The following is a 22940-nucleotide window of genomic DNA, read 5'->3' on the forward strand; positions in this document are numbered from 1 at the left end:
ACTCAATGTGACTTTGAAATAAAATGGTTCTGCACAGATACCTTACAGCCTATGTGGGCTGCTGAGTTAGGGGTGTCTTGGTCCCCTAGCCCTCAAAGGGGCAGGTCTGGAAGACTCTCAGAGTCCACAAGCAACTGGCGTCAGCAGTGACACCTGTTTCTTTGACAGATGGAAAGGAGATAATAGGTAAAAGAAATGGCTGAAAGTGGGATTTTTGAATCACCTGTGTTACCCTGATACCTTTAATGGCTTTACATGCATTAATTTGCTTAACCCTCACAATAACTCTGTTTGGCAGGTGAGGAAACCAAGGTACCGAGAGTGTAAACACCACATCCAAGGTCATCTCACTAGAAAGTGGTACAGGCAAGAATGAGATGAGACCCTGGCAGTCCAGCTTCGGAATCCCTGCTTCTCACCACCATGCTGGACTGGCTCTCATAAAAAGCCCTTGTCCATCTCTACGAGGACTGTTCAGCTAATACCCCTGCATTCGTGAAGCTGTTGCCTATAGCGTGATGCTTGCTTTTGACTCCCTAATATAGGAAATTTAAATGTTGTTTATGCAATCATAAGCATGCTGTCATAAGTAGATACTATCAAGGTACAAGCTCTTAACATAAATGGAAAATTAATCTTGGAAATAAGAGTAAAACCAGATAGTTAAATGTATGGTTCTTCCAAACCACATATTAACTGGGGTCAAGTGTAGTTGTAGTACATGGACTTAGCATTAGCATGAGAATGGCCTCACAGAAGTGCCTAATTCTTGATTTCAAATCAAGCATTGGTGCTTTGTGCTTCATTTTTCTGAAAACCTGATTGCATGATACTTCTGAAGACACAGCAAGAATATTGCACAAGAGCCCTGCTTTCTCTGCTCAGTTGTGTTTTGGTTAGCCTGGTGTGAGTTCTGGCCAGGCTTCCCTGACTGGGAATTGCAGCCATGACAATTAGGAGCGGTAGGTTCGTGAAGAGGCCTGGAGAACGTTCCACAGAGGCCATGCTGCCTGCGTGCTGCCTGGAGGCCTGCGGCCCCACAGCTGTAGTCAGCTGTGCTGTTAGTCAGCAGGAACAATTCAGGTATTAGTTTCCTTGACAGTATTAGGGAAAAAGGCAGGAAAGCTGTTATAGATGGATAGTAATTACATGAAATAATGTCATATCCCTTGTAAAAATTTCCATTTGCTTTGTATACCCATTTTAATTTTGGAACTATATATATAACCCATTTGAGCATCATTATATTGGATTAATAGTTATTATGGATATACTTGTGTATCCCCCTCAAGTATTGCACTTTTTTGTAGTCTTTTTTATTTATTTTATTTTTTTATTAATCAGTTGATTTTTATTAACCAGTTGGAAATGAAAAATTTCCCCTGAAACTTCTCCTTGGTTTCTGGGCGGCAGTATTAAAACTCTCAGAAGGACCATTTCTTGTTCCTTTTTAATTCCAATCCATCAGGTATGGGTACTTTTTAAACGTTAAGAGAGGGTGACATGGTGCCATTTTACCTCTAAAGGAAGGCAAGAGTGGCCAGCACCTTGGAGAGGTGCTTATCTCTTCCAGGACCCATAACAAACAGTTTATGGGCTGCCACAAGTCCTCAGGCTGCAGTGTGAGGGGCATAGGGCTGGGTGATATTTCCAGATTTTGTCAAGGTAGTAACCACCGTAAAGGGGAGGAAACTGTTTCTCTACTCGCAGTACTTCTGGCCATCAAATGTGTAGAGGTTTCCCACACAGACCAGTTCTTCAATTCTCCTCATCACCAACTGGATGTCCTACAGTTCAGTTCCATTCTGACACTGTATACCTGGAATTAGTATCAGATTCCGCAGGTTAAGGGCTCAGTCCCACAAAGCTCCCTACCCACCCCCACTTCAGATGCCAATCACAAGTCCCAGGTAGTCACCTGGGCTTCTGATGTAATGGCTATAAATGGAAGGTTACCATGACCCCTCCACCAGTTGGATAATTTGCTACCACTGTTCACAGAACTCAAGTTTACTTACTAGATTATCAGCTTATTATAAAAACATACACCTCAGGAACAGCTAGATGGAAGAGATGCATATGGCAAGGCATGGGAGAGAGGCTGAGAGCTCCTGTGCCCTCTCAGGGCTTTCCACCCTCCCAGCACCTCCACATGTTCAGCAGCCAGGAAGCTCTCTGACCCATCCATATATTAGGATTTTATGAAGGCTTCATTATGTAGTCATGATTGATTAAATCATTGACCATTGGTGACTGGGTCAACCTCCAGCCCCTCTTCTCTCCTCCAAGGTTGGGGTATTGAGATTTTAGGCTCAACCTGAATGACATTCAATTTTTTTTATAAAAAAAATATTTTTAGCCAACAAAGTTTTTATTAGAAGTGTATTTAGAGTTACTGGTGTCATAGTAGAGAGGAACCTGACATTAGGAGAGGTTGGTAACTCCCAGATTGGTGGATTAGGTCCTTTAACAAGAGTTCATTGAATACAAGCCATTTGACGTACATCATGAGGGCTGCAGTCAGTTACACATGGAAGAGTCACCACTATGTGGGTTCCTGCTTAATCAGTGGAGGTGGTGTGGCCCATATCATTGAACTTGAGTTTTGCTGAGTGGCACACGGATTGTGCACAACTCTGCAGCCAGAAAATGATGAAAATAATTGAAACTCGATTGCATTATATTTACAAACTCTTGCAACCCTAAAACATTTTTTTGGGATCATCAGAATTTTAAAATAAAATTAATTATAAAACTTCAATTGATTAGGAAACCTCCATTGGGAATTGTAAGACTTCGCTCTTACTTATTTCAGAAGTTTATTGCTTCTGTTATAAAGTTGACACATTTTTTATTGCAGAACGGCTTTATTTTTAAATCACCTTGTCTCACTGTTCATTCCAGTGGACTTCAGTAGTGAAACTGTCAAACTGTAAATGTCCATCCTGGCCTGTTGGGCACATCTTACATTGGTGATATGATTCTGCTCTTTGGCACTCTGTTGGAAATTCAATGTGTTATTTTGGGAAAAGCAGCCAAAAGCTGTTCGCTCCTTGGGTACTGTTTCTGATGGTGACCCCTGACCTTTTATTGCCGGCATTTCATGCCGGCATTTCAAGTCGTTAAACAGTGCTTCTAGGCTCTTCAGCTAGTGATATGTGAATAACCCCTACTTCATAAACCCTAAATAAAATAAACGCTAAAATTTTAAATATTAGGCCATTTTTTAATAAAAACTATCTTTATAATTTAAATCATTATTCCTGTGGCCACTTTGTCAGCTGTCATGGGAATTTTATTGTACCCGTGTAGCACCCTGGGACCAGATGTCAAGTGTGATCAACCTGATGAAATATGCTGAAGTGTTTGCAGTTACGCAGCTGCTCTTGGCTCTTTGTTAAAAAAATTAATGTCGTAGTTTAATTCTTAAAAGGTGTCCAACTATACATGTTTATCTAATTATTGCCAAGGTTTCTCTCTCTCTCTTTCTCTTCTCTATTTCTCCCTCCCTCCTTCTTCCCCCGCCCCGCCCCTCTCTCTTCTTTACTGTACCTGTTTTCTTAAAAACCTTTTTTTTTTCCTTAAGGGAAAAACTCTTGTTTTAGAAGTGCTCTCAGAGCCAGAAATCACTGTCATTGACAACATAGAGAGCATTTTTTTCCTTAAGATTTTTATGTTATACATCCCTTTAAGGTACGCCATCACTGAGGTAAAGGGAATGGCTTCTTTCAGGGCCTGGGGTCTCCTCCAAGGCCTGAGCTGGCGGTTCTGTAGCTGCCGGGTGGTCCTCCCAGCTGCTCACCCTCCACTCATTCTTACCTTCCCAGCAAGGACACTCAAGGCTCAAACACTGTGTATTCACTTTTATGCTGGAGTATTCTTTTTTCTCCAAAACTGATTTCTGAACATTGAAAACATTTTGAACATCTTGAACATTTTTTAAAGAGTATAATGACCATCCATGTATCCGATAGTGTGTTCCCACAATTATCAACATCTGTTGTCCTTGTTTTAAACATGTTTCCCTCCATTTTTATGGAAATAAATTTTCTCTATTGCCAAAAAGAAAAAAAAAAAGAAAAAGTGTTCTTCTTCTTCAGCTCAAGTAACTTTTTCCTAGATGGAATTTAGTGGAGCTGTGTTGACATTTTGCTTGTATTGTCCAGGAGGGGTGTTTTTAGTAACGACAACAGTAGTATCTGACATTTATTGAGCAATAATTGTGTGCTAATGGTGTGGAGTATTACCATTGCCACTGCATATAATCCTTGAATGGTCCTGAAGGAGTGCTCTCCTATGCCCATTTTATAGACAGAGAAACTGAAGCTCAGAGGGGTTAAACTTGCCCAAAGTCAACATAGTTAGATGATGGCAGAGCTAGAGTTGTTTGGCTCCATATCCTAAACCCCTCACCACTATCGTATATTACTTACAGAAGTTTGAGCCAGAGGGATGTAATCCAAATATACCCAAACATTAAACCACAAGTCTTTCCAAAAGTATAACATTAGTTCAAGTTTTCTGTTGAGTTTTATTGAAAATGAGAGCAAGTTAAGTGGAATGGTAATTTTTTAAAAGAAGCAGTTTTCTTTAAAGGAATTTTGGGATTAGTAGCTTTTTAATTTTTTTTGTAAATGCATTTGGAATAAAAATTTTAACTCAACAGCTATTAAATATTAAGGTAATTGGAGCCATTTTCCCCTTCATTCATCTCCTCAGGCCCTTTTCAAGGCCTGTGATAGAAGCGCTGTATGAAGTCATTCCACACATGCAGCAGGGGCTCCATTCGTACAGATGTAGTGGGGAGGCCGGGTGGGTGGCTCATCAGTCAACAGGTCTTACAGATTCTGCCTTCCCCTCATCTCTTTGCTCTCTCCTTATCATCCTGCTTTTCTCTTGCCTTTGCCGCGGTGCCAGCTTACACAGAATGAGGGCTCTGGTGGGTGCCAACTACAGGGTTGTCAGGACATCCCTCACCGCTCACTCTGGATGGTGTGACCTCAACCGTACCCTCCTAAAAAAGATCTGGCCATGCTGTTCTCATTGCACAAGCCCTCCATGGCACTTGCTTCTGGAAGAAGTCAAAGTCAGCATGGCGCTCAGTGCTGTCTGCACTTTGCTTGCTGTCTGTTATTACTGCTTTGTTGTTCTCAATTACCTCTGTCTGCCTGCTGCTCCCTGAACATATCCTGGACTCTCCAAATTTGTTTTTCAGCTGCTCCCTGCCTAAGAGTTGCTCCCAATACATACACGCACATTTTGGTGGCTTTATTCATAGCCCTCTCCAGTGGTGATCAGTTTCCTTCTTCCCAGGGGGGAAGTTTGCAGCCTTCCGCTAACCCCACACTGCCACGCCATTCCTTCCTTTCATGTAAAAGGCATCCATCCTTTGAGATTCTCTTACAGGATGATGAAGGACCTTGACACAGACAGGCCTAGTTGATGCCGTTAACCACATGAATGACCCCCGTGGACGTGGATGAGCCACATCATTGAGAATCCACATGGGTTACTATGCGGGATCCTAGCTTAGGCTCAAAGAGCTTTCCCCAAATTCTGGTAGACTCAAGAAAGGTAATATATTGTAGCTGTTAAGAGTGGGGCATGCTGCAGCCAGAGACTGTCTGGGTTTGAATCATGAAGCTACTGCCAAGTAACTGTGTGACTTTGAGCAAGTCATATAATCTCTGTACCTAGTATGTCAGTATTTTTCTCTGAAAAAGGATGATAGAGTCTTACAGGGTTGTCAAATATGTTAAATGCATTAAATCAGGCAGAACTAACAGAAACATACCTGGCACATAGTTAGAATTCCTTAAGTGTTAACTATTAATTAAAGTAATGACTATCCATTGCATGTCACAGATATACTGCTGTGCCGGGGTTAGCGTTATATCACCTGAAACGTTCTACCTCTGAAATATTACATCTCACTCATCAACTGTAGTCAGCATCTTTGCTCTTTAACCTTATTATTCAGACAACACATTTTTTCCCTTGGCTGTTTTCTCCCAGTCTGTTACCCTCCTCCTGACTTCACTTCCTTTTCTTCCCAGCCCACGCCCTATCCGGTCTTCCCATTGATCCATAGCAGCCCCGTACCAGCCACAGGAACTGTTATTCAGAAGTCTCACAGTTAGCAAAATCCATAGGTGACAAGGTCAAAGTCTTACAGGAAATAAGGGATTAGGAGAAAACGAATTTCAAAGTGACACTAAACATGTATCTTAAACCTGGTAGAAGAAGGCATACTCTTCCAAAGCAAACCAGATACATTCATGGTAAAAGTCTGTTCTGATTGGTAGACTTCCCTTGAATGAACGGTCTTCTTCATGTGTTCAGAAAATGTTGTAGCTTCCTATAAGCATTATAATTTGCTGACTTCTTTTTTCAGAAGTTGTCAAACCAGTCTTTGTCAAGGAATTTAATGCTTTTGGCATTTACATTCTTCTTGTGATAGGTTTGAAAGGCTCTTCAAAATGTCTATGTAATCCCTTCTACTTTTTATAATTCATAGAAGTACCTGTTGTATGTTTTAAAGATATGAGTATGTTAACTTGTTGGTACACAAGCATATAAACTCCAAAGTACAGTTTGGAATCCTGGTTGAAGATGGATAGACTTTCATACCCACCTATCTGACAGAACCCCAACCCTGTATCATTCTTATGTCACCCTGTCTCTGTTTCTGTGGCCAAACTGGTGAGCTCGGCAACAGACTCAATTCTATGACTCTCTGGTCCTAAGTGGGCTATGTACCCCCATGCTTTTGGTACAGACAGTTCCCCCTCCTGGGATGCCATTTTTTTGCCTTGTCAGCTTGGTGACTCTAGTCTGCCTTCTAGATTCTGCTCAGTGGCTGATTTTCTCCCCTGAGAGACTGACCCTCTTTCCCGCTTGATCCTGCCCTCTTTGGGGGGCTGCTTCTGTGCACATCTCATCTGTTGTCTGAAAGGCAACATGTCTAATTTATATTTGTAATTCAACAAAGTAGCACACAGTGGGTGTTCAACGTTTGTTGACAGAATGTAGTTCTTTGTTGCTGTCTGTGCAGTGACACTTATCACCATCCATTTAATAGTTACTCATGTATCTGTTTCTATCTAAGATGTTCAGCTTCTTGAGGTCAGAAACTGTACCTCATTCCTCTGAATAGTCCTCAAGTACCTATAATGTTCAGTGCGGAAATCAGTCCTCAACAAATACTTGTTTGTTGACAGAGTTCTTGGACAATTTAGGTGATGCAGGGCTTAGCTCTCCGAGCCGGAAGTGATCATCAGGGGCGTTGTAAAGGTCATGTTCGTAGACTAATCTTCAGGAGTCAAATGTCATTTAACTGTACGCGTATGTCTTTCAGATATAAGTTATGGCAATATCCAGCAATCAATGAATAAATGGTCAGTACATGGAAGTGAAATTTCTACTTCAGAAGAAGACACTGATCATTGAAGTCTGGTATTAGGGCTTGTGCACACCGGGGTATTTGGCCGTCTAAATCCTAAGTGGCTGACTATTTCGGTAGACTACAGGTGATGGGCAAAAGGCTTGTTGACCCAGAAATCTTTCAGTGTGAGGGGAAAGAACTCCAGCGACATAGGGTTGTTGTAATACACTGTTTATACTGTTTTATTTATTTCACTCTTGTTAAACTTTGTAGGTCTGTACTACCTACTAAATAAATACTGAGCCTCATTTCAATACCTGGCCCAGTATAGGTCCAACTTACCTTTACCGTCTTATTTGGAGAGTGTGTGTGTGTGTGTGTGTGTGTGTGTGTGTGTGTATACTTGAGTCTCATGAAACTGAACCTGCATTTTTGAACTTAGTCAATCTCGGAAAGTTTTGAGGGTTTGACCTTTGTTAACATCCCATTGAACTTCATTGTGTGAAATGCTGGTATAAAGAAATAATTATTTTTAAATAAGTCATCGGAAATAGCCTACAATTTCTAACAGTCTCTGAGGTCTTCACTGCTACTAAATGTGAGCAGTCTTGCCCCAAAATTGTGGGATTGTGGGATTGCGGTGGTGCTTGAAGTAAATCCTCACATCTGGTTTATGTTTAACTCACTCATGTAAAAAATTTGTTCTCAGTTCTTATATTTTCAGTCTTACATGAGTATGTGGCATTGGGGACAGGGATCATGAAATTAGTATGTGGCATGGCCTTTGCTTTCAAGGGGTTTAAATAATTTTTATTTTATTTTATTAAAGTTTATTGTGGTGACAATTATTAGTAAAGTTACATAGATTTCAGGTGTACAATTCTGTATTGCATCATCTATAATGCTCATTGTGTGTTCACCACCCAGAGTCAGTTCTCCTTCCATCACCATATATTTGATCCCCCTTACCCTCATTTACCAACCCCTCCCCCCTTACCCTCTGGTAACCACTAAACTATTGTCTGTGTCTATGAGTTTTTGTTTCTCATTGGCTTGTCTTGTTCTTTTGTTTTTGGTTTATATACCACATATCAATGAAATCATATGGTTGGGGTTTAAATCTTAAGGACACATGCGATTCAAATGCTGTTCAGACAAAATAAGTGCTAAGCTGTTTAGTTGGCCATAGGAATACTGGAGTGTCGGAGGGGGGGAAAGCCGAGGTGGTCTCAAACAATTGGTGAGGACTTGGGAGAACTGAACCATGTGCTGGGTCTTGGACAGTAAGAAGATTTGAAAAGGGAGAGCAGGGAGACTAAAGAGGGATTAAAAGCATGGAAATTACATGAATTGCTGGTGAATAAACATGGTGTGGGTGACTTGAAGACATCCATTCATTGGCTTCCTCGTCCTAGGAGAGAGCGGCAGAAACTCCTGTGTTTTGCAAAATAGAGCTACTGTCAGTGTAGAACTACACCTCCTATTTTCTCTTCTAATCCTGGGACCTAGAGACATTATCTTGCTGGCTTTTAAAATGTCAAATTCTGTTCGGTTTCTTTGCCATACACACACACACAAAATCAGAAAACTTACGGAGGTTCACGTAATTAAAAGCAAGGACTTTTTGAGGATGAATAAGAAGGTGGGCAGTAAAGAGTGGTCTGGAGTACACAGGCCTGTAGCCGAGATTCAGTGGAATGCTGTTTTCTAATGAATCAGCAGTCAAGCCCATGTCTGCTGGTCATTTTGGTCTGTTTTAAGGGATGTTTTTTGTAGTTCAGTGGATGTTTGCTTAGCCAGGGTTAGTATTCTTTCTGTACTGAGCTATACGGGTATCTCAGCAATAGACTCGGCCTGACTGAGTGTTAGACAGACTTTCTTGATAAGACTTTACTGATATAATCAACAAAAGGCCATAATTTAAGAAATATATACTTAATATTGGTTGTATTTCTCATAGGTGTTTACATTATTATTCATCCCTTTTCATATGTGTAGTAAAACTTTTATCTTTATATTGTGATATCACATTAGTTTTTTTTTTTTAAAGATAGCATACTGTATTTGATTACAGTATCAATAATATTACTCATATTGGAAAAATTTTTCTTCACACTACCAAAGAATGATATATAGCCTCTGGGCGTTGGGGCAGTAAACTGGGCCTGAGTTAGGATGACTTAGTTGCTTCTGACCTGATTCACACCTCAAGAAAGGTTTAGAATTAATGAAGCACTGTTGTGATATCTTAAATGAACTTTGTTTGCCTTCTATATAGTAAGGATCCTTGTTCTAAACTAAATGACGAGTAAATTTGGGTCGCAGCAGATGAAGTTAGTGACTTCCCTTTTTCCCCTGCTGCCACGTGTCCATTTATTCTTAAAAACCGGTCCTTAGTGAGCAACACAAAAGATGGAAGCAGAATTATATTGGCATTCCCATTTTATGTGCTATCTTTCTAAGTGAAAGAGATACACTTTTCGAGTACTTAAAATACTGAAGTAGGACTGGCTTCCTAAGAAGAATAACGAAAGCCATATTGGAATATAAACGAAGAAAGAGTAGCTTTGTTATTGGACAGCTAAGGAGGTGAATGTTCTACTGGTTACAAACCAACACTTTTTTTTTTTTTGACGCTGGTGATGAGGATCGTCTAGCTATGGCATGAAGGAAGCACACGAGAGCTCTGGGGTGATCCCTGGGGTTCCTGTTAGCATGTCCCGCCCGCTTTAGTTTCCTTGGTTCATTATAGGCTAAATGTGAAACGTATAGCTTATTAACTTGGTCTATGCTGTTTCATATGATTGCCTTACTGTGATCCAAGTGACTTTTCTTTCCTTTGTTAAATAAAGCAGTGACTTCAATAGCTTTTAGAAAATGAAGCAAAATAAGAGAAGGCTTAGTCAAATATTCTGCCTGCTCAGAACAGATGCTTTCCAGAGCAGTGTTCCACTTAAGGAAATTTCCTTGGCAGAAACCTCAAGTTTTATGTGTAGAGCAGCGATCCATGGCTTTCTTAGAATTAAAAACACTCATGCATTTTTATTATAACATCTATAAATGTTTATCTTGTTTTAAAGGGCAGACACACAGAATGTTGAGACTTGCTTGGAAGCTGCGAGAGATACCAGTTTCTCAAGATAGAGTTTCCCTCTAAAACGTGAAGACAAAAATCACATTCCCCTTGTGCCTAACTGTCCAAAGTTATGACGTAAGGGCTCATTTTGTTTCAGCTAATTCATGGAATTTCAAGAAGGTGACTTTTCAGTTTTATCATTATAGGAATGTGGTGGTTTTCTTTCTCTAGATTTAAAAGTTTAGAGTTATCTACCTGACTGTGGAATCCATGGCCAGTCTTTCCCTGCTGCTGAGCCGTGGGTTTTATTTGGGGCCCTGAGAGCTCTGTTGGACCCAGTGATGGAGAAAGGGCACCATGTTATTTGTGTCTGTACTTTTTGATTTCCATGGCCTCTGTCCTGGAACATCCATTTTCTCATCCTCATGATTCCCTGTGAAAAAGAATTAAAGCCACTGGAAAAACTCGCCCATATCTATTTAACAATAGTTTCATAGTTATGAATTGATGATATTGGAGGTTCCTTAAGAATAATCACATCAGGAAGGCCAAGACCTATCATAGGATCACATACCATAAAAATCATATTTCAGCACCTTAATTTTGTACACGAGGAAAACATCTACAAAGGAAGTCAGCCTAATGGTTTGTTACTTTCAAAACTATTTCTCTTTCAGAATTTTCTCCAGGTGCAATTACAGTCATTTTTGAGATATTTACATGCAAAAATAAATGTTAAAAAAAACCCACGCATACATGGTTGATGATGGGGGAAAGATGTAACTGTTTTTAAATCTCTATTCAGGGTTGAAATACATGAAAATTGTCATCTAGAAAAAATGGGGGAAAATATCTATTTTAATACCAATTTGAGAAAAATTTAAATATGAAAATTGATTTAAATGTATTTGACCACAATATGATTGCAGCATCTTTATCTTGATGCTCTTTTGTTGGCATTTTTTAGAGTCATTAAAAATATCTCTGAATGACTGGATCTATTCTGTGAAACCAGGAAAGAAATTCATTATGCCTATACTATATTTTTGAGTAAATGTAAGAGTTTATCACTTCAAGCAGTGAAGTGAATTTGGCTTCTGATCTTTGTGAAGTAGAATATCTTTCAAATCATGTTATGGCAATGCTGAGTTTTTCTTTTTTCTTTTTTTTTTCTCTTTCATTGCTTCCTTCTGATGTGGCTGCTGTGTCGAAAACCCTCTCTACTTCTGCTGCTGAAATTTTTTGTTTCCATCATTAAGGAAACCTCCTAAGGTAAGTACTGATAGTGGATTTGTCATTCATAGTGGCTAAGTGTGCAAAAATCCAGGATTTTATCCATCACAGTAACCCATGTGGAACACCTCTCCCCTTGAGAAGAAAGATTGGCATTCTAATGTAAAACTTAAACTGTGAACAAAGAATGTTGGTAATGATATTAAATTAGAATGCTCCTCTATATTTACAAAGCACTTTCATACATTTTGTTCTTGGTATTAATGCTCTGGTCCTGTCAGGTTACTGTTTCGATTTTATTGATGATAAAATGAGGCTCAGAGAGCTGAAATATTAATAACAGGTCTTAATTCACAGACTGGTAAATGGAGGAGCAGGAAATGTACAGTATCACCACCTAGAAAACGGAAGGACAAAAATGGTGACATCATAGAAGGATAGTGTGGTAACTGTGATTATTGTCTGGACCAACCATCTTTTCTGTGTCCTTTTAAGAATAGTTGATATCATCAGAAAAATTCTCCAAACTTTGACATAGTTTCAGCCGTCCACCAACTCTTTGTGCTCCACTGGAGTTTCTGGTCAGTCACAAATTCCACTAATTGGAGTCACCCCCCTTGCTCTGGCCAACCTTCGATGGCATGTTTACCAGTGAGAAACCTAAAAGTTAGAGAGCAGGGGGAGAAAAAGAAGGTGAGAAGCAGGGGATCTGAATGACCAACTGCTAAATAATTGAAGGCTGATTTTATTACCAGTGAGCATTTTATTGGGTATCAAAGGGACACTTAGTGCCAGAAGGAAGGAGAAATTTGACAAGCCCGTGATCAGTGATGCTGGCTATAGCTTTGGTTTCTGAGATGTGATCATGACAGGCTATATCCACACACATTTTATGGTCAGAATCTAAGACATGTTGGGTAAAGGTAAGGAATCCAGAATAGATTAGGCTTACTTGCCTCTGGGATTAGGAGGGAAAATCTAATTTAGCTTTTAGGATATGGAAACCCACTAAGATGGTAAGTGCTATCCTTTATATTAATGAAGGCAATATAGGAATTGCCCTTAAAACTAAGAGTTTCAACTCCGGCAAGGAAGGAACACATTAAACAAATAATATGAGATCTCTTAAGAAAGAGGAAATATATAATGTTATAGAAGTATAAGCATTGGCATCCTGTCCAAATCTGGGGGATTAGGAGGTTCTCTCTGAGCAATTATAGATGTGGATATAGTCCCTAAGATTTGTAACCAAAAATATGACTTTGCTGTTTTTTGTGAATTCCCCTTATTTATGTGAGTTCCCCTTAAGTAGCTCTTGCTTCCCTTCCTGTTGGTTCCTAGAGATTTCTGAACAGTCAACCTTGTGATAAATATTTAATTCTTTCCCCACAGAAATGAAACCATAATCAATTCCTTATGTGGCTACTTAGTAAAGAAAAAGCACTGAAATGAAAAAGAGGCACAAAAACACATTTTAAAAAGTCACTAATTGCTTTGTATACAGAAATGTTCTGGCTACTTTCTATTCAGAGTATATAGTTTAGTGGTTTCATTAGGTATCCTGCTGATAGTTCCTAAGAAGTGTAGTGAAAATTCAAAATAAAATAAATGCAAAATGATCACATTTAAATATATACAGTGTTTCCCCGAAAATAAGACCGGATCTTATATTAATTTTTGCTCCAAAAGACACATTAGGGCATATGTCTAGGGGATGTCATCCTGAAATATCATTTTGGGGCTTATTTTCCAGTTAGGTCTTATTTTCGGGGAAGCACGGTGTATATATATGTATATATACACACACATATATATGTATGTATGTATATGTGCATGCCCTAAAGCACATCTGGGAAGTATAAAGACTATCTTGAAATCAAGTAAGTTACACAACAGAGTCAAATTGTTTAAAAAGATACTCAAATAGATAAGGCCTTTTCTTGCAGAAACTGGAAGTATTGAAAACAGTGGGAAAGGGAAAAGCGCTTTTAATGATGATTATATAAGAACAAAAGTTTATTGATTTAAAACAATGAGATTTTGACATGAATAATTAACACAAGCATCAGAAAAGATTTGGTGGTTCAGTTTAACAAATAATTATTCATACCTGATCTTAGCATTCTAATGGGGGTTAGGTAAGGAACATATGCACAATATAAAATAGAATCAATCTTGTTAATGGCTACTAGATGCAGAATATTTGTGGAATTCATAGTATGTTCTGACTTCTGCATAACTGAGGACAGATAGGACTGGACAAAATGTTAAAAACGTGTGCTTGAAGCCATTGGAAAAATACCAAATTAGTGAGGAATCATCAGATCAAGATCCAAGGGAAGGTGGCAATTTGGGGAAGTTAACCTGGTGTTTGAGTACATGCCTTTCAGTTAACACATTGCATACGGATCATGAGAATCTTCACGAGGGATTTAAACCCCGCCGTACGCAACGTGTTAAAAGCAGCTAAAAGGCAGAGCAGTATTTCTGACAGCACTGCAGGACCTAAGGAACCTAAGGGCACAAAAATATTGGAGTTCAGGGTCTGCCAGAGGTGGAGTCCTTGGTAAATGATTTGAGATGGCAAACTGAATTGAGACCCAGCCTTGGATGTGGGGTATAAAGGTACAACAGAAATAAACTAGTCCTCACATGGATTGCTGTGTGGTTGCAAGATCTTTGCGTGATCTAGAAAATCTCAAGCACTAAAATTGGATCAAAGTGATCCTAGAATTCATGTCCCATAGGCACCTGGCAGAAGCAAATGTAGTACTGTTTAATGATTTCATAAATGGTTTTAAAAATACAATGTCTAGCACAAAATAAAAGGTAAAGCCGTGTATGTCAATATAAGGCAACATGAACAAGAACTAGCAGAAATAATACAAAGTAGAAATAGACCCGTATATGCTTCATATGTTCAGATTGTTAGGCATGAACTTTAAAATATCTGTGCTTATTATATTCAAAGAGATAAAACATAAAATTATTGGAGGGGACTAGAAATTATAAAAAGTGACAAGACAGATTTGGAAAATAAGCCAGTAGAAATTCTCACTCTGACAAACCCCAAACCAAAATTAAAAACTTAATGTTAGGGTTTAGTAGCAAAGTAGATCCAGCTAAAGAAATAATTAAATAACTATAGAATGTAGGTAACCAGAAAATAGTAAAATCAAGTATAGAAGAGACAAATGGTGCTGGAACAACTGGATATCCACATGTACAGAAATGAGTTTGGTACTGACCATCTGCCCTTCACAAAAATTTAATCAAAGTAGATCATAGAGTTAAATATAAACTGCAAAACTATAAACTTCTGAAAAATAAACACAGGAGAAATTAGGAAATCTGCGGGTTGGTCATAACTTTTAGATACAACACCAAAAGGATAACCCTTAAAAATAAAATTGATTAGTGGGATTTTATTAAAACTAAAATCTTCTGTCCTGCAAAGACACTGCTAAGAGAACGAAAAGAAAGCCTCAGACTGGGAGAAAATATTTGTAAAACACATCTGATAAAGAAGTGTTATCCAAAACATACAAAGAACTCTTGAAATTCAACAGTAAGAAAATGAACTACCCAGTTAAAAAATGGGCAAAAGACCTGAATAGACACTTCGCCAAAGAAGATGTACAAATGGCAAATACACGCATGAAAAAATGTCAACAGTATATGTCATTAGGAAATTGCACATTAAAACAACAATGAAATGCACTACACACCTATTGGAATGACTAAAATCCAAAAATCTGACAATACCAAAGCTGGCGAGGATGTGGACCCTGGGATTCTCATTCATTGCTGGTGATAATGAAAGATGGTGTAGCCACTTTGGAACATAGCTGTGAAGTTTCTTACAATGCAAAACCTTCTTATAGTACTGAGCGATCATGCTTCTAGGTATTTACTCAGATGAGTTGAAATCTTCTGTCCACACAAAAACCTGCATGCGAGAGTTTACAGCAGCTTCACTCATAATTGCCCCAAACTGGAAGCAACCAAGCTGTCCTTCAGTAAGGGAGTGAATAAACTGTGGTACATCTCTACAGTGGAATACTGTATGAGTTATCAAGCCATGAAAGACATGAAGGAACCTTAAATGCATATTGTTAAATGAAAGAAGCCAGTCTGAAAAAGCTATATACTACATGATTCCAACTATATGACATTCTGGAAAACGCAAACCATACAGACATTAAAAAGTTAGTGGTTTACCTGGGTAATGCCCATAGCACATGGCAGCTACACAATGTCTGTTGAATGATTGAAGAAAGGAAAGAAAGAAGTAAAGATCTGCTAGGGCAGAAGGACACTCAATAGTTTAGCAGAAAGAAGGTTCAAGTTCAGCTACATTATTAGTCACCTTCATTAATGGAGAGAGCCACTTTTCTGGAGACTGCGCCAGAGAGCACTCTGACCTGATTCCATTCTTATGACCCCAAATGATCTTCCATAATCCTGATGCTGCTCTCTAGCCTGATCCCAAAGGGGAATTGCCCTTGGACCTTACAAGTCTCACCGCCAACTTGGATTCCTTTGTCATTAATTTGTGTTTTGCTAAGGAATATTTTTTCACATAGTCTGTGTTTGGGCAATTGTTGAAATTGTGTCTATGTTGTGATGGTAAATAATAATAATAACAAAAATCACCTACCTGCAATATTGTGTGTAAGGATTTTGTGCATTTTTGCTAAGAAATGTTCTAAGGTAGGAGTGATGTTTAGGAGAAAGGAGGGGCTGTCATTTTGAATATTTGGTTAAGTTACCACTGTTGTTACCTGTTATGCAGGAAAGGTCTCACATTCTTTATATGCATCCCTGGAACTGTACTATTAGAATTCGATTTCCATTGTAACTGTTAATAGCCACGTTACATCCAGCACTTCCAATATGCCAGACCCATTTTAAATTCAAATTAAAATGTAATGCAAACTTGGGTGGCATCAGAGAGAAGACAAATCAGTGATTGCCAGGAGGAGTGAGGAAAAGAGGGATGAATAGGTGGAACGTGTGATTCTTTCTAGGGCAGTGAAACTGTATCGGTGGGTATATGACATTACACATTTATCAGAACTCATAGAACTGCACAGCTCAAAAGAGTGAACCCTAATATAAAGTATGGAGTTTTGTTATTAATAACATATCAGTATTGATTTATCAATTATAACAAATATAACACACTAATGCAAGTTATTAACATTAGGGGAAACTACCAGGGAGGTGCTCAAGAAGAGCGGGTACATGGGAACTCGCTGTACTATCCGCTCAATTTTTCTGTAAACCTGTAACTGCTTTAACAAATAAAAAATTATGTAAAAATAAATGTAATTTGTCATACTAACAGAATAAAAAAGAAAAACCATATGATCATCTCAGTCAATGCAGAAAAACAGCATTTGACAAAATTCAACACTTACGTGTGATACAAACTTGCAGCAAGCTAGTAGTAGACAGAAACCTCCTCAACATGGTAAAGGGCATCCATTAAAAATCTATAGCTTTCATCATACTTAATGGTAAAAGACTGAATACTTTCCACTAAGATGGGGAATAAGGCAAGGATATATTTCAGTTTCTCACACAGATATAGCCACTTCTATTCAGCACTGACTGGAGGTCCTAGCCAGTGCAATAAGGCAAAAAAAAAAAAAAAAAAAGAAATAGGAGAAATTCAGATTAGAAATGAGGAAGCTAAAGCATCTATATTTACAGACAATATGTCATATACTTGGAAAATATTAAGAAATCTCCAAACAAGCTCTTAGAACTTACAGGTGGCAAGGTGGCAGAGAAAAAAAAAAAGGTCAAAATGCAAATTGTATTTCTTTATACTAGCAATGAACAATTAGAAAATAAAATTGAACAAAACCCCAGTAACTTATAGTAGTTTCAAAAATATTAAATACCTAGCAATATACTTAGTGAAAAATATACATGGCCTTTTATTAAAACCCCACATATGTTTGGTCATTTTATTGTAGACAGATGTGCGAAGAGATGGAGGAAAGAGAATGTTGGTTGTTTTCAGAAAAAGACAAGGCATGGAGTCGGACTAATGCTACATCTAAGGGGAGTCCTGGGTGACATATCTAGGAAGAAGGTGAAATGAAATCCAGCTTTTGAAGGCCTAGGTGCCAGGGTTGGACCTTGATACCTTCAGTTGCAGAACTGTCTATTTTGAAAAAGCAGTGGCGTAGTTGGGCTTCCCTTGTAGAAGATTAATCTGAAAGCAGAGCACAGAATGAATTTGATTTGGTCAATAGGAAGGCTAGTTCTATAAACTGTGCCAGAAAAGTTGTAATAAGAGCCTGCACTGGAGCAGTGCCATGGGAAGAAATATCAGAACGTTGTAGAAATAAAGTATCCACGACTTGGATGCTGACAGCATATGGGAGAAGACAATATAGCAAAAAGAGTCAGAGAAGACTGAAGTTTGAAACTGAAAATTCAGCAGAAACAAAGAAGAAAGAGCTAGTCTGGTGCAGGGAGAAGCTGATGGGCTCAGTTTTCGAGTGGATTGAATTGGAAATGATGGCAAAGCATCTGATGCAGATGCCTAGCTGGGTGTACAAGGTTTGCAGTCTCTGCCCTAGAAGGGTCAGAGGCATTCTTGTGGGGAAGAGCTAGGTGATGAAGGAAGGGACACCTGTCACGTTGTCAAAGAAGACAAGGTTAAGTGAAACAGAAGACATGAGGGAACAGCGGCCAGCGCCTTGGGACCCATCCTGCACTGGGTGTGGAAAGAGGAGGAAGGATCCGCTGACGATTAAGAAGAGAAGCCAGGCACTCGTGGGGTGCTGCTGGGGAGGGTGGCATTGAAGAGACTTTCGCTTGTTCTCCCCAAATTGGGTTTCTTTCGTTCTTAAAAGTTACTTTTTCTGGTGGTGTGTTAGGGCAAGAAAAAGATGAGGCTATTCTTCTAGTTGACTTTTAAAAGTTAGATTGAAAATATTTTATATAGCTTGTGTACATAACATGTTAAAATAGAAAGGGAAATGTATACAAATTTATATTTGTATAAATTGTGTTGTACTATATATTTGGATTTTTCTCTTTGGTGTTACTTGGTAAATTTGTAACCTAAGTGGAGAAACATTTATTTCGGTGTAGACCAAGTGCATGCCTTCTAATTCTTTAACCAGTAGCATATTATGCAATGTTGTAGTGTGTTCTATTTCCCTTAAAAAGAAAAGTGAGCTTTTAGAGACACCTGCTTTATGTTTCCTTGTTATTTTTTTTTTAAACCCCCCCCCCCCACATAACAACAAAGAGCCTTTGTCTCGTGTTTTTCCTTATCAGTGACTGTAGTTTTGTGTCCAAGGTTTTTGTCTTAAAGGTATTGCAAGCAGAGGTAAAAGGGGGAAATTGCTTGTTCATTTAACCACCTTCTCATAAACTTTGGATTTTGGCAGGAGGTAGGGCAGAGGGAAAAGGTGTATGAGCGGAGAATCACTGTCTTACTATGTGCTTTTTGTGTTGGAGAACAAGAAACTGTCCTTGGTCGTAGTAGCTTTGCCTTCAGAAGCTACTTCCCGGCCTCCCCAATGGCTGCTCGAATGTCCAGCACATCCCAGCGTCCTTCACCTTCCATGTTTTTGTCATGTCTGGCATAAGTGTCTTACCTTCCTGAGGAGCCACATTGAACGCATGCAGAGAGAAACAAGTGAATTCTTCCTCCTTTTTCTGTTTCCTTCTTCCCTCCCTTGAGCACTTTCTGTGTGTCAAGTGAACACTGCAGAGCTGGAAATTTCTCACTTCCGACCATTCATACCCTCTTATTTAAGACCAAGGAGATGGATGTTTAACGAATGCGTTGGTCACAACCATCCAGTAGGAGAGCTAGGCTCCAATCCTTGGCCTTCTGAGTGCCAGTGTTGTACAGTTTCAAACACTTTATATTACACCACATGGTGGTAAAGTCATTTTTCTACTTTTTGGGTTTTGTGGGGGCAAAAGTGGGGGGAAAGAGTAAGAAGGGTTTGGGGAAAATGTAAATATCTGGAAGATCACTTTGTTTATGATCATATGCTTTTTTTACTCGGTTTGCATATTTTTTCCTCATGATCATTGTGTTTAATATCTTATATGTCAGTGTATGATTTATTTGAACAATCCGATTTTGTTAATTAAATTCACTTTAAATGTTTTTTATTTTATTTACAAGTGAGGTTGGGTACTACTGAACTTCAGGGTATTTAATCACTCTTCTGTTTACATAAATTTGTTGACGAAATTGTGAACAGAAGAAAACGATTTTACAGCGAAATAAAAAGGTTGGTTTTTGAAGGCAGTGTCCTTTAATAAGGCATACCGATATACTAAACACCTGGCTTTACAAAAATGACTGAAAAAAGGAGGAGAAAATCTTATTTAGTATAGCTTATGCTTTCTGAAGTCAAGTTTCTTTCAGACTTGTTTTACCGTCTGTGACTGCCATCCTTTTCCGTGGCTTCTACTGCTTTGCCCTGGGAATTTCTGAAAACGAAGTGTTGGCCTCGGATTTGGTTAAGTTTTACACTTGTGCTGTTAAGGACAGCAGCCATCTGTCCACATGTGGCTTTTGAGCATGCGGTGTGTGCCTGGTCTGACGTGAGATGTGTTGTTGTAAGTGTAAAGTACACACCAGATGTCAAATACTTAGTGCGAGGACAAAAAGGAAGATAAATATTTTGGCTGTTTTGGGTTTAGTAAAATGTCTTATTAAAATTATTTGTATCTCTTTTTATTTTTTCAAGTGTGTTGACAAAAAACGTTTAAAATAACATATTTGGTATTATATTTCTATTGACAGCACTGTTTCAGTCCAAACACATGGCTGAGCAGACATCTCTCAGCATCCACCCTAAGGCCTCTGTGTGTTTCCTTCCCCAGTTCAGTGCAGCCGCTCTCCCTTCGTCCCTTACATTTCTGCCTTTGTAGCTGGGTCCATACATGTTGCAGCTGCATGAACTCACTGGTGGCATAGCCTTCCTGCTGTGCCTTTTTCCTAGGAATCATTTTTACTTACCATTTAAATATCATTAATTAGATAAATATTAATTGAGGACATCTGTGAAAAGTACTGTATGAGGAGTTTGTGGGCTCAAGCGGTTCCTGCTCTTTAGAATTAATAACGTGCTCAGGAAGATTAAACACGTATAGCATTGTAAGGAATGGAAAATAAATTATGATAAATGTCATCATTCATCATTTCAGTACTTTGTGACTTCAGAGGAAGAAAGGCTTCTTAGCTAAAAGTGGGGCTTCATGTATGACTAGGGTTTCAGAAGGCAGAAAACATGGGATAGGAAGCAAGATGTATGTGAGGAACAGAAACAAAGTAGTGGATGTTAAAGGAAAACTGTTTCTTTACTCCCTACACTTTTGACACCAAATGTATGGGTTTTCCACTCCAAGCAATTCTGCAGTTCTCTTTGGACAGCAGCTGGGTGTCCTACTAGTCAGTTCAGTTCTGACATTAACCAGAGGTAGCTCAGATCCCAAAGGTTACGGGCTCATCCCACATGACTGGCTCTTATTTCAAACACTAATCATAAGTAGTGGGTTCCCAGGTTACCCACACTTCCATCTGACTTTGCTACAAATCAGGATTTCTTTGCTACAAATCAAGACTCCCTCCTCAGGTTCGATAATTTGCTGCAATGGCTTACAAAATGCAGGGAAACGTACTTAGGTTCAGTGGTTTATTATAAAGGGAACAGATGAGCAGCCAAGTGAAGACATACTATAGCAAGGTCTGGAAGGGTCCCGAGCCCAGGAGCCTCTGTCTCTGTGGAGTTGGGGTAACTCACCCTCCTGGCACATGGATGTGTTCCTCAATCAGAGCATGAAAGAACCAGAAATGTCACAGACTGCATTTATTACACTCCATTCCTGCCCCTTAGCAACCAGGGAAGCAGATTTTAAAACTGAATGATAAAGGATTAAATATGAAAGGAATGGAGTATTTGAAAGAGTTAGAGTTGAGTTCGTGCTAAATGGAAGCTCATGCTCTGTCATGATATTGGTCTAGGATTTGGCAGAACTAGTTTTTATTTTCAAATTTTTGAAACTTTACATGGTTTTTAGGATACGTTTCCTTTCAGTGCCTTTTTCCATGGGAGTATTGATATTCACAACTTTTTTCAGTCCTATAGTCAGAGGATGATCAAGCCTGGTTATTTCTTCATTTTGCATGTCTCATACTTGTTTCTTTCTGTAGTAGTTGGGAGTCTTTCAGCTAAAAGTGATAGGAATTCAAACTAGATGAACCATGAAAATGACTCTGAGATTTCTCAAAAGAACTCAAGAACAGGAAGTGGCTAGGGTTCAAATACAGTCACTTCACCTTATCTCCCCATGTCCTGTCTGTTCTCATGTGTGTCCCCTACATTTCTCTCTCTCACTGCAGCCAGCTGTATCTGCTTCTCTGGTCCACATGCTTAGGAACGTAGCTTCAACATATCCCAGATTTTATAGCATCAGTTATTAATGAAAGACTGATTTGACTTCCTTGGTCCCTAATCCAAAAATTCTGTCAGACACTTGGGACCAGTTCACTGTGGTGAAGGGATTATGGAACTGTGAGTGGTCCAACTTCAGCTGCTGAGTACATCTTCCCTGACTTCTCCCCTGAACCATATATATATTTTTACACACACACACACACACACACACACACACACACACGTAATATATATATAAAATGAACTTATACGCCATATTAAAACATGGCGGCAACCCATGAGAACCAAAAGGCTGGAGTGGAGGTTAGTATGGTTCTCCTAAGAAAAGGTGCTATTTCTAGAATAAATGAGGTAGGGTGTTCTGGGCAAAAAAAAAAAAAAAAGAGTGACTATTCAGTACAGCTCCTCTCCATCCACACTGAGCTTGGGTATTAGAAACTTTTACCTTCATCATAATGAGTTGCTAATTGGCCTCGTTTTCTCTTGTCTTATTACCTGTTCAGTCCGTCTAACACATTGCTGTTACAGTGGTTATTCCAAAGTAGAAATACAACCCTGTCATTTTCCAGTAAGCTGAATTCCAGCCTTTTTAATAAGGCACTTAAAGTCTTATATGACCTGGCTTCAGCTGGAAAAGAGGTTTCTCTCTTTTTTCTTCCTTTGCTCCCTGCTATTTGCACATACTCCAGTCACACTCAATCCTTCCTTAGCTCTGTTACTTGTTAGCTGCACCCTTTACTTGGAATGCCTTTCCTACTTGTCTTTTCAAGTTACCTTGCAGAATTCAGCCCAAGCC

General features: G+C 39.0%; 1 protein-coding gene across 10 annotated transcripts in view; it reads left to right on the top strand.

Moving 5' to 3' along the window:
* The window catches only part of KIF13A (kinesin family member 13A), a 187089-nt gene that overhangs the window by 60596 nt on the left and 103553 nt on the right, over positions 1-22940 (top strand). For all 10 annotated transcript variants that reach the window (XR_016018678.1, XM_074335179.2, XM_074335181.2 and 7 more), the window contains exon 3: positions 11720-11732. Coding sequence is in view for 9 of the 10 variants with exons in the window: in XM_074335179.2 (XP_074191280.2) it covers positions 11720-11732 (13 nt within the window). In the remaining variant the exon portion in view is untranslated. The remainder of the gene's footprint in view (positions 1-11719; positions 11733-22940) is intronic.

Source organism: Rhinolophus sinicus, chromosome 14, assembly GCF_057876585.1.
Source record: "Rhinolophus sinicus isolate RSI-liver-muscle chromosome 14, RSI-T2T, whole genome shotgun sequence".
NCBI classification, from domain to species: Eukaryota; Metazoa; Chordata; class Mammalia; order Chiroptera; family Rhinolophidae; genus Rhinolophus; species Rhinolophus sinicus.